At 37.7% G+C, this 12,657-nt stretch overlaps 1 protein-coding gene across 1 annotated transcript; it reads left to right on the top strand.

Moving 5' to 3' along the window:
* The first annotated feature begins 5,747 nt into the window (after window positions 1–5,747).
* lactbl1a (lactamase, beta-like 1a) lies at window positions 5,748–12,327 on the top strand. The gene is made up of 7 exons (XM_053483033.1): window positions 5,748–5,847; window positions 5,959–6,082; window positions 7,272–7,381; window positions 9,730–9,887; window positions 10,096–10,340; window positions 10,867–10,972; window positions 11,346–12,327. Exons 2-7 carry the CDS (start codon window positions 5,977–5,979, stop codon window positions 12,319–12,321), a joined length of 1,701 nt encoding a protein of 566 aa, XP_053339008.1. The 5' UTR covers window positions 5,748–5,847; window positions 5,959–5,976; the 3' UTR covers window positions 12,322–12,327.
* Window positions 12,328–12,657: the final 330 nt, after the last annotated feature.

Below are 12,657 nucleotides of genomic sequence, written 5' to 3'. Positions count from 1 at the left end.
ATCAGCGACCCTCCTGTCCTCAAATGTGAGCACAGTACAGATTGTAGGTCACATAAGCCACCAGCAAGCCAATCAGCTCTAATCTGTCTTGGCTTGTCTGTCATGGATTGTCCTATGAAAGTGGTCTATTCTGGCATGTAACACAGATTAATCCATGTTAAAAAAAAAAAAGTTTCTATGTATTATTTTTTCACTTGTACAGTAATATTATAATTATAAATAGTTTACGACAAAATGAAATGATTTTTTTTGGGTTCTCCATTTATTTATTAGTCTTGCTCAGAGACGGGCTGCTCTTTTTTATTGATGGGTTTTGTGTGTGTGCGTGTGTGTGTGTGTGCGTGTGTGTGTACATGTGGTGTGTACATGCTGTGCCAGTGATGTGCTCACATGTCAGCCCTGGAGACTAGAGAGGTGGGCTGGATGTCGGTATAGCTCTCATACTCAAGTGAGTTCATAGGAACAACAAGCTCCAGTGTTGAGTCATATGATGGAATGTGGTGGTGCAAAACAGTCTGTTCTAACATGCCAACATGCTCTTATATACTGTAGGCTACCAACAGGCGGCCAGGGGTCAAGGAATAATTAAAGTCATCAACACTGGCAAGAGAAGAACATCCCTGTGTTTGAATAATATAGACACTGAATATATCTAAGTAGCCTAAAAATGGACAATTTTATTGCTTCTACTGTATAAGACACGTTTTCAGTTGCAATAAAAAAGTGCAAAATGCTTTTCTAATGATTAATTGGCGTCAGGGTGGTGTAATGGTTATCACCGTCGTCCTTGAGTGTTTCGTTTTATACTACACAAAAGTCTTGAGCAATGCCTTATTTTTAGATCCCAAGCACTATGACATCGACACGATGATGGCATGACTATTACGTCATTGTAATCGTTCTGATAATGTTGTTTTAATAGTAGTAATGTCATGAATGTGTGAGGGCCCTTTTGTTCTTCTAAAGATTATTTAGGGGCCCAAGCACTATGATATCAGCCCTATGTCGTCATAGTGTGTGAATTAGGGCCCAAGCACTATGATATCAGCCCTATGTCGTCATTGTGTGTGTAGGCCCTGTTGTTTTCCTAAGGATTTTTTCCCCAAACTTTTTCGGCTATTTGGTGGTCTTAACATGCTCAAAAACACATGAAAATTGGCAGACTGGTTGGAATCTGCTCCCATTAGGATGCCTGAGATTCTGGGCCCTCACACGAGATTTTGCTGCATAGCTCATAAACACTCGCATGCAAAACCCGATACACATTAAGAGCTCATTGAGCTGAACAAATTTCACATTGCATGTCATTTGCCCAACTCAACAGGAAATCAGTTATTTTATGTCATTTGCTAAAACGCACAAGAAGGAATTTGATTCGTTTTGATTTGTTTGAAATTCAAAATTTATCCCCTTTAAATGCATGTGCCCACTGTCCCCGCTGTTTTCCTGGTGTGCCTGGGTGGAGATAGTGCAGGGTGCTTGGGCCCGCTCATCATTGCTTGCAACTATATTTTTTATAGCTGAACAATTTAAACTATGCACACACCCAAGCACCTGCACCATCACCGCCTGCTTCCAAAGAGACAGACTCTCTTGTATTTTTAATGTATTGTTCAGAAAGTGTTCTCCAGATTTCCTAAAGAACTTTTTGCCTCTTGTTCTTGACTCTCATTTTCAGTCTAGTCCCTGTACCTTACCAGCTTCGACGGAATGTTTTTTTTGTTTATGAATCAGCCACTCAGTGACCCATGAATCAGTGGGAACCAGGTACAGATGATGACAGATGCTCAGGCCGGTGATTAGTATACTGCTGATCCTGAATGCTGAGTGGTTCGACGAGACGAGAGGGGAAATGAGGTTGCTGCTGTGGCTGTTACATAAACAACCAGTTTTTAAGTTGTATCTTTAGACACTTTGCAGCCTGTCACAGTAAAATTTTGTTATCTTAATCTGCATCATCTATTGTGGCTCAAGACTTGCAGTACCGTAAATTTATAAAATAAGGGATGTAGTGCTAAATAGTAATAAACCTCATCCATTTATATTACTGTATTTGCATTTTTACACTGCTTCCATATGAAACTAACAGATAATTCTTTGTAAAAATAAAAACATTTGGCAGACAGCCTTATCCAGAGCAACTTAAATTTTATCCCATTGTACATCAGAGGGTTGAGGGCATTGCCCAAAGGTCCAATAGGGGCAACTTGGTGGTGGTATGGGGGGTTTTGAACCTGGGATCAGTAGGCCAATGCCTTAGACATGAGGAATGTGTCTTCGTGACTTCTTAAGTAACACGTTGGCTTTCAATCAGAAGATCTGTGAGATTGGATATGCAATTGGATTTTGTACAATTCCAGTGTAAAATAATCATGTATTAATATGCTTCGCTTCCTGCCTGTGGATTGATTCACTAATTAGAAAAGGCTCATGATTAGCTGTCCTTATGTTATGTTTGCAAATCCATAACAATTCACACATATTTGCCACATTGGCATCAGCTGTTGCTATTGGTAGGTTGTGTCACAGTAACTCTTAAGCCTTTCTCATGTAAATCTGAAGGGCTGAACTTTTCATTTCAGAGACCTTTATAAGCCGAGGAGAAACACTCTTGACACCCAACTGTACCTGCCTCCTACAGGCCTTTGATATTAACGCACTGTGAGATGTGGCTTGTCTTCGAATGCTGCTGATGTAAATTGGAAAAATTGACCTTGTACAAAGAGGTGACATGGGGTCGCTCTGTCTGACATTTTTAGGCTGTGACGCAGTTTTCGTTAAAGACTGCTAAAATGCCTGGAGGACATGCAACTACTTCATGAGTAATTTAAAATGTGGAGCATGGACTAAACCCTGAAAATAGAAACTAATATAGAAGACCGTGCAGCAGCTCTAGAGTCTTTAAGGTGGGCAGGGTCATCAGCACACACACATAAAAAATAGAGTCACTAAAAATGTGATAGATAAATATGGCTGGTTTGTATTAGGGCCCGGTTGGTGACAAACTCTGCTGCTCACCTCATTTATCACGCACGGGTCCAACAAAAGAATCAGTGCCCTAAGGATATAAAAAATGGAAAAATGTGGTCAAAGCAGCGTTGTAATTATAACAAGCACAGATGGTGCATGTCCTTTGTTGAGCTTTGGTCATTCATATCTTTTCAATACATCTGATTGGTCAGAAGATAATTTTCTAAGATAATTAGTTTTCTTTGGGACAGTGACTTATATGGAAGATGCTATGTAAATCTAATGCTTTGTAAAAAATAAACAGGTTTAAATACATGCTATTTAACCAAGGCAAGTTTCTTTATAATAAATAGTGTAGATATTCCTCAACATTAAATATAACCGTAAAAAGAGTTTGGTATTCACTGATAAGGAATAAAACACATCATGACATGCTGCTAAAAGGAAAACAGTCAATACTGGGCACATCACATATAGATTACTTTTCTACAACAGCATTCACTGTGGCTTTGTGGTTAGCACTGTGGCCGCGCACCTCCAGGGTCCGGGTTTGATTCCAGTCTGTGTGCATGGAGTTTGCATGTTCTCCCCGTGCTTGGTGGGTTTCCTCCTCGTGATCTGGTTTCCTCCCACAGTCCAAAGACATGTAGATTAGGCTAAATGGCAATGACACAGTGAATGTGTATAAGTGTGTGTGCCCTGCAATGGATTGGCACCCCATCCAGGGTGTACTTCACCTCGTGCCCTAAGTCTCCAGGGATAGACTCCAGGCCCCCCTCATGACCCTGTATACAGGATAAAGCTCTATATACTGTAGAATGAGTGAGTGCGTGAGTGCGTGAGCATACACCGTTGTGTTTCATTCTATAAATAACAGGCACAAAGGCTGCAACATAATTTTATCATTTCTCAGTCTAGTATTGATCTTTTCAATGAATTACTTATTTATGTATTGAGCTCCGATATGTATTAAACTCCAATTTCATTGCCTGATATTTGATGCCACTCTTTGTGTTTCATGCTGTGTCAACATGCAGAAGAATCTGCTGCCCTCTAGTGCTGTTTGCTGTATAAGTGATCACACGTACTCAGACATTCCCTAAAAACAGCAATCAATCATATGATTAAAGAACGAACGTTTAAATCACCTAAGTTTTTGGTTCCCCCTGTGCCCCCGAGGAGGGTGAAAACATGCAAACAGGCCAATGGAGGTGGGAATCGAACCCGTAGATGCAAGGCAACAATGCCAACCACTACGTCACCATGCTACTTGCCATTATTCTAGTTCTTTCAAATACTTGCATTGTTGATCCTTGTTCCATTGTTCCCACCAGCTATCTGTTATAAACAAAGGATTTATACCAGTGTTGTGTTTATAGAACAGGAGCGACAAGTGTACATTTAAACCTACGTAGGCAGGTGTCTAATATGAGGAATGAGTACAGGTTGTATTTCAAACCTGACACTTTGATTACACCTTTGGCTTGTAGGGGAAGTAAAAGAAAAAGGGAACTAATTCATCTGAAAGAACAGATAAATCATGTTTTTCTTTCTTTTCTGCAGTACACCAAAGCAGACCCTGATTAAGAGTTTATGTTGTCGGCATGGTAGTCAGTTATATAAAACAAATTAAAACAGCTAAATAACAGCTTTCCAGTTTGCTTATTGCTCTGTTTTGTTCTGCTTATGACCAGAGACACACTCGATCAACTCAGTGTTCAGGGGGAGAGAAAGAGAGAGAGAGAGAGAAAGAGAGAGAGAGAGAGAGAGAGAGAGAGAGATAAAAGAGCTATTACATTCATATATGAGGAAAGCGCTTAGGTGTGCCATGTTAGTCATGCCACCCTCATGCTAAACAATGCCCTTTAACCTGCTACGTTTATGTATTTGTGAGAACCATATGCTCCACTTAATGCAATTTTTTTTCATAACTTCTGGGAGCCTCAAAATCAGATATGGTTTTTAAAGCCACCATATAAATATTTGTTCAAAATATAAAAATGCAACAAAAGCTATGAAATGGCAACATTTTACTTTTGCAGTAAATTGTGAAATTATCCTTCAAATAGATTTGATTAAATAATTACATTCAAGAATAACAAGAACTAATAAAACAAAGCAATTGGATAGAATTATGTGTAGGTTTGGGAATAGCTGGCTTGGCTGCATTTTTCAACCTGACTCTCGGCCTTATCATTCTTCTTGCACCAAGAACTTATGATGTAATACATTTTAAAAATCGTTTCATTGTTAAGAAACTGGTAGGTACTGAAAGACATTTTATCCCTGCCATCTAACATTACAACTAGACTACAAGTCATAAAGGTGAGGTACAGCAGGTAAAATTAAAAACTGCTGTAGCAATAATGCTCTGGTTTTAATTCACAAATAATTTGAACGTATAACTATTTATGTTCTAGAGACAATTTATCAATCACCTAATCAATCACCTAATTTGTTGTATTTCAGTGGAGTACAAAGTCTTTAGGCGTCAGTCTCTAAGACTAAAAAAAGCAAAATTAAGACAAAGTAAATAAAGATTTCATTAGGAATAAATAAATAAGCCATGCATGGATTAAACTCCATGAGCAAAATGCATGGGTCTTGTATATAGGTTTCCCACCTGGATGAAAAGTGTGAGGATTTAACAGATTATGACGTAGAGCGGATAGTGAGAAGACCGAGAAAGTTAAGGATTACATGACTGATGGACAGATGGTAGCCGCACATGTACTTGCAAACAGTAGCTTAAATCTACTTGTGATTTGAACATTTCTGACTGGAGCAACAGAATAGAAAGAAGATGCTGAGCAGTATTACATTATGGGGTTGAATCTCTGGCACCGAGTGCCTCGGCAAAGCATACTTTGAAAAAAGGTATGTTGATTATTAGCTCGGAACCAGTAAAAACTGTACTATTCATTTAATCTAAAAAAAAAATTGGATAGTCTTGATTTCCTTAACTTTACACACCTGTTGTACCTGAAGACAAATCCAACCTTCAATATGAAGCTGATTTGGATTAATCTAGGCTTCATCTTCTTCTTCATCCTCTCCATTATCATGACTGGATGTTTTATTTGGCAGTATAAGCTTCCCAAGGCCAAACCAGGTAAGAGAATAAAGTATTGCAGAATAGCATTTGGGAAAAAAAAGGTCTTTTCAATACATTTTGTAACTGAAAGTCTGTTTGTACTGTAACTTTGGGTTTCTGGCTCTCTAATCTCCTTACACTTAACTCATTGTTTGTTGGGGAAAAGCCAGAGGATTACACAGAGCTTGACATGGAAGCTCACTAAGTACACTGGACTGTAAAGCCTAATATTCACTTGGGGTGGGCTGTCGAAGGGAACTTAATCACTCTATAATGAATGAGTGAGTCACCCTAATGCACCCAATTTCACATTCACTCTGCATTACATTCAGCTGCAAATGCATATGAATATTTTATAATAATAGCCCAGGGTGAATAATGTGAGCAATACTCCTGACTGCTTTTCGGTGTTAGATGTCATTTTAGAATAAGTGACATTTTCTGTAATTTTAAACAAGAGAATAAAAGTGCCTCTTATAAAGTGTAAATGTAAGGATTGAATCACTTCTCGGCATGCCATTATAGGAAATCCATTAATGATAGGGAGGTGTTAGGGTCATTACCACCCTGACGAATGGTGATTATTATTCCTATAACTACACATCTATACATTTTATTCCTCTTATCCGCATCTGACAACATTGTGAAATAATTAACAAACAGCATATTTTAAACCTGTTGTATTACTGTAACTTTTAATGTTGTAGGACATCCAAGCACCAAGTTGGTTCCTTTTATCATTTATAATATAACAGCTTTAAACAATTTCTTACCAGCCTGTCTTGTTCCACACTCTTAAAGCTAATAAGACAAAATAAAAAATAATGCTTGTCATGTTACAAAGAAAACATAAAATGCAAAATCGTCCAGACTCTCACTTGGAAGAAAATGTGCAGTTAGAAAAGACTCATGGGTTATTTTATATTATATTATATTATATTATATTATATTATATTATATTATATTATATTATATTATATTATATTATATTATATTATAGGTAAATATTACAGATTATAAATGTCGTTTAAAAGTTTTTTATTAGCTGTAGATTATATGGAGCATACGCCACACAAGTGTCAAAGTAATATTTGTCCAAATATCATAGTCCTTGTTTTCCCTAGCAACATTACAGTATGTTATGTACACACATTTTTTTTCTTTCAGTAGTTACCTCACTCACGTCTGCAATCTCGCCCTGTTTTAGTGGCTGAAATAAAAGTCCAAGAGGTGAACGAAGAGAAATTGTGCCCTCGTTTCCCAGAGCCTGTGCCGCTGAAGCACCCAATACCTGTCCTAATGGAGGCTCTGGAAAAGGTTGGTCCAGCTGTGAATAAAAAGTTATAATGGATGACCTTGAACAATAATATACTTCACACAACACTTCAACATAGTGTGTCATGTGTAATGTATTTTTACTATTTAACCCCTTACTGTACAACTCAGTTTATATATATATATATATATATATATATATATATATATATATATATATATATATATATAGCAATAGTGCACATAACTGTACTTACAATGCATACAATTACAACCTGTAGCCCACTGCTATTCACAGTCTAGTCTCCTCTTCCTCATCAACCACAGCCCCACCTGCAAGTTATCAACCCACTCTTCAAGGTCATTTCTCTTCAAGGTCAACTGATATGACTTTCTATATCAAATGTCATCTCATAGATTGCTTATTCAGTCCAAACTCATACCATGTAAAAGGCAATGGTATAGAGTAATCATTCTAAAATATTACACTCCATGATATTCCCCATAACAAGCCTTATACCTTGGCAAGATTCCTTACCATAAATTAATTACTGTTCACTGTGTGCTTGTATACAAGATCGGTAAAACTCCACGTAGGACACCCAGGGAGACATATTTTTTCGATTGTCCTATATAGACAGAAATCACAACCCATAAAAATCACCTCTAAACTGTTTTAGTTTTAATTAAGTTTCTATAGTTCAGTTTAATCCAGTCCTTATTCAAGATCAAGCACATGCATAAACAAATAGTGTTACCTGCATTGTTAATATTTGCTAGGTGTGAGTCCTAATAACTTCATGTTGATTGGTGGAATAAAGGGTGTTTGACTATTTGTGTAGAGCAACATTTAAAAGTTGTAACAGGAGGCAGGTTGGTTGCCAAGCGGATTTAGAGTGGTAAAAAATGAGCGTCTTCAGGCAACATTGCAAACTTTGAGGCTCATGGATACTTATCTTTCACGCAACACCATCAGGGAGGCGTCTGATTGGCCCCAAATTTATTCTGCAGCAGGACAATAACCCCAAACTTACAGCCAGTGTCATTAAGAGCTATCGTCAGATAGAGAAGAAGAACTCTGGAAGTGATGTTGTGCCCCCACAGAGGAGAGCCCTGGTCTCAACATCATCGAGTCTGTCTGGAATTACAGTACATGAGGAGACAGACGGATCTGCGGCAGCGTACATACTGTACATATTATACAGTACCAGTCAAAAGTTTAGACAGAAGTTTGGATGTTTTGGATGATTTTCTACATTCAAAAATGATGGAATAACAGACATGGCATTGAGTAATTACTTAACAACAAAAAAAGACGACAACAACAAAAACAACAGGCAGTTGTTAATGATTAATACTGCTCAGAGGTCAGCTGTTCTGGAACAGTTCTTGCAAGAACATTATAGTCAAGTGCATTTGCAAAACCCATCAAGCAACATGATAAAACTGGCTCTCATGAAGGAAAGCAAGACCAAAACATATTTAACAACAGAAGTTCTTTTAGATAAAAAAAAGATAAACCAAATATCTCATCTCGGATTAGAGCTGTTATGAAGGTTTTACAGAGCATAAGCAGCAGACACTTCTCAAAATCAAATTAAATGAAATTATGCATATTCTTTACTAGCGTAAGTACCTGTCCTTGATTTATCGTACCTGTCCTTGCTTTAATGTAATTAAGTGACATTATTATTTCAGGTTAAAACCCATGTACATGTCTAGCTGTCATGTTTAAGTTATTAGTACAAAGAAAAAAAAAAAAATTCATAAAAACAAAGTTGTGCTTTTTTCATCGTCAGCCAAATACACTTCTTGAGAGTGAATCACAGATGAGAAATCAAAAAAGTAGATTGGATAAAGATTATGTTTCATCTTAAAAGCGCTTTTAAATTCACTTATTCCACTTCAGCGCTGTTGTTTCAGCTGTGAAAATATTAAGCATTCCCAGTAAAATTTTTCAGTTTTTCTAATTAATATACTGTATACTGGTGCAGATGTTTCAGCAAGAAGCTTATTTTAAAATAGATTATTAAATCCACCCCGTAAAAGGTTCATAACATCCCTTTAATTCAATATTTTGAGTTTCATTTATGGTGCAGGCAGATATCTAGGTACTAAAAATTTTCATTAAATTCTGTCAAGACAGTTTTGTGTGATGCGGTGTCGACACCTTTGTCTTTCATATAGAATACCAACTGCGTGGTTTTATAATGTAGAAATATTACAAATCAGTAAAGATCATCTATCTATCTATCTATCTATCTATCTATCTATCTATCTATCTATCTATCTATCTATCTATCTATCTGTCTATCTATCTGTCTGTCTGTCTGTCTGTCTGCATGATAAAATGACAAAAACTACGTCTATAACATGATAACATTTATTAGGTGGATTCTCTTTTGAGGACCAGCATTGATGTAACAACACTACCAGCAATTTCATGCATTGTCATTTATAATGACTCAGTGTTGTGGAATGGGAACTTTGGCAGAAGAAATAGAAGTGACCCAAGGTCTTTACCACCAAATGAGTACACAGTCTATAGGTAAGGAAATGACAGACTACAAATTCTCTTTATATGCCGATGCTTTGCATATTTGTTTGTCAGTTGCAGATCTTAGAAAATACATATTTATAGTACAGTATATGCAAGATAATACTGTTTCAAATGTGCACAGCTCAGTGCCTTCTGACATACCGATATATAAAAATATTAATGTATTTAGCATAAATCTCATTACTTTTTACACCAGAATTGCCGCTTTGTCTACCATCTTCCCCACGCTGATGCTATACAAGTTGTGGGAGGATGGTAAAGTGAAGTCCTTGGATGACACACTAGAAAAGTATGTAAAGAACTTCACCATAAAGAACCCATTTGTAAAAGAGACAGACACCGAGTTAAAATCTCTTCCTAATGGGGCAGCATTTACAAGAAATGGCAAAACACAATTCCATTCCTCTATCACTCTCAGGAGGATGGCCAGTCAACTATCAGGTACCAAGATCTACTGTAGATATGGGCGGCCAGATCAGTGTGACACTTAGTTTAGTGTTTGGGTCTAACCTATGTAATTTAGTTTGATGATTAACTGATTCATTGAATTGGGTATGTTAGTTGAAAAGAAAAGCTAAAATATAAAGTGGATCATAAAAGTCATCATAAAACTTGAGTCAGATGTTGCACTAGACACAAAATAGCTAACTGACCTTGATCACATTATGCAAGTAAATTATTACTTGTTGTAATTTGAAATATGTTGAATTTTCAGTATAATTTGGTTAATCTGTGTTTGAATAGAAAATTATCTTGGTTGTCCTAATACTCATTGTGATTCAGCATTTGACTGGCATTAACCTTCAATGTCTCTTTGGACAGGTACCAGAAATGAATGTAATAATGTATAACTTTCCAGAGTAATCCGCATAGATGTCAAAGCTAATAGGATTAATTTAGTGATAAAGTAATAGTGATATTCTGTCATTGTTAACTGTATAACATAATGAAATATTATTGCTTGCAGGATTGCCTAGGCAACTTAGAGGGACCAGTCTACTCTGGAAAGGCCAGACTTACGAGGCAATAGATTTATTGCAAGATGATATAATTGTGGCAGACCCTGGAACAACGTAAGATAACTAATTATGTGATAGAGTGCTTCTGAACCCTAAAACTGAGAACATTATGCAATGCATGCATTTTTTTGTGCTCTAATATGACTTATAGTATCAGCTCATAAAGCATTTGTCGATTTTATGTTTCATGTATTCTGACATAGATTTCTTACGGTATGCGTGAGTGTCACAGGTCTAAAACTGATAGGCATCTATGTATATGTTATGTATATGATCATAATTTTGGTCTAGTAAGTACAATCACCTTGTTATAGTTGCTAAACACATATAATTGGGATTAGATGCAAAATCCCTCAGGGCTTTAATCTCCAGGGGCAAGGTTGGACCTCACTGCCAGACAAGTAACCTTCCCGCTCTCTGTCCTCAGGTGCCATTACAGTAGCCTGGCCTTCTCCTTGCTGGCCCATGTTATGGCAGACAAGGTGACAGGAACTGATTACGAGAGCTGGGTATCCAAATATATCCTCGAACCATTAGGCATGGAGGATACAGGCTTTAACATCACTACAGAGATTAAGAAAGAGATGGCAGTAGGGGTTTACCCAAGTGGCCATCCCACACCTCTTAATGACCTTGACCTAGGCTGGTATCGACCCTCGGGACAGATGTACTCTACCACAGCTGACATGGCCAAGCTGATGATGGTTCTCCTGGGGGCTTATAAGCATCAAGTGCTCCGGGAGGACACACTGAAAACCATGCTGACACCCATTTTGCACTGTGACACCAGCTACCAAACAGGCACACCATGGGAAGTTTATGATCAGCTGGGATATGAGATTATCCGTAAAGATGGAGCTCTCGATGGCTATTCAGCTGTCTTCTCTTTTGTACCGCACCTTAACCTGGGGTTGGTCATTCTGATGTCCGGGACTAAACCTGCTGATGAAGATCTTGTATCCAAATCCTACAGTCATCTCATCCCTGCTATGGAGAGGGCATTCAGGGATGCACCACAAGTCCTTGTACCTCCTCCTGATCCAGCTCCCTATATGGGCCTTTTCACCTACAGTAACATGACCTTCTATGAAATTAAAGCAGGCTCTAATGGCCTATTGTCAATGCAGCAGTTTGGGCCACCTGTGGAAAAAATGGTCCCTTTGAAGTATAGCACTTGGAAGCTGAGCTTTTTAGAGGAGAGAGTGTTCAAGGTGGTGTTTGAGAAGGAGTACCCATGTCGGCTGAGGATCAGGAACACTTCTATTTCAATGGAGTTTCAGGACAGGCAGCTGTTTAACTTTTATGTGTTCAACGAGAATGGCCTTGCGCCTGGATTTGACGTGCCGGGCCTGAACACATACAATGTCATGCGAATATCACGCAGACCGATTTTCACCAGTTAAGGGGATACTTGAAAACAATTTCTAATTGTGAAGCCTACAATAATTTTTTTTTAAAAGATTGTATTTTTTCAGTTTTTCAAGATAACTTGATAAATGAGTGGATGAATATTATATAAGAAAGAAAAATTTGGAGAGCTACTATTGGTGGCATTCCTCTCTCCATCAGTTAGTGCATCACTAATCTGTTATGGCCATATGTGAGGTCATGTATGTAGAATTTTCTTTAAAGTCTTGTAAGACATGTGAGATGAGCAAAAACTCTAGCAGTTTAAAGAGTTGGTCACAGTTGGTTAGTAGCTGGTATGGGAGTGGGTGGGAACTGACAAATATGTAAAG

The sequence above is a fragment of the Clarias gariepinus genome, chromosome 22 (genome assembly GCF_024256425.1).
Source record: "Clarias gariepinus isolate MV-2021 ecotype Netherlands chromosome 22, CGAR_prim_01v2, whole genome shotgun sequence".
NCBI classification, from domain to species: Eukaryota; Metazoa; Chordata; class Actinopteri; order Siluriformes; family Clariidae; genus Clarias; species Clarias gariepinus.
Note: the sequence above shows the minus strand (reverse complement) of the source record. Positions and strands in the feature narration are given on the sequence as shown.

Coding starts and splice junctions, on each gene's coding strand:
- lactbl1a (XM_053483033.1), top strand. CDS start 5,977: ATGAAGCTGATTTGGATTAATCTAGGCTTCATCTTCTTCTTCATCCTC. Junction 7,382..9,729: donor TAATGGAGGCTCTGGAAAAG/GTTGGTCCAGCT, acceptor AACATTTATTAG/GTGGATTCTCTTTTGAGGAC. Junction 10,973..11,345: donor GTGGCAGACCCTGGAACAAC/GTAAGATAACTA, acceptor CTCTGTCCTCAG/GTGCCATTACAGTAGCCTGG.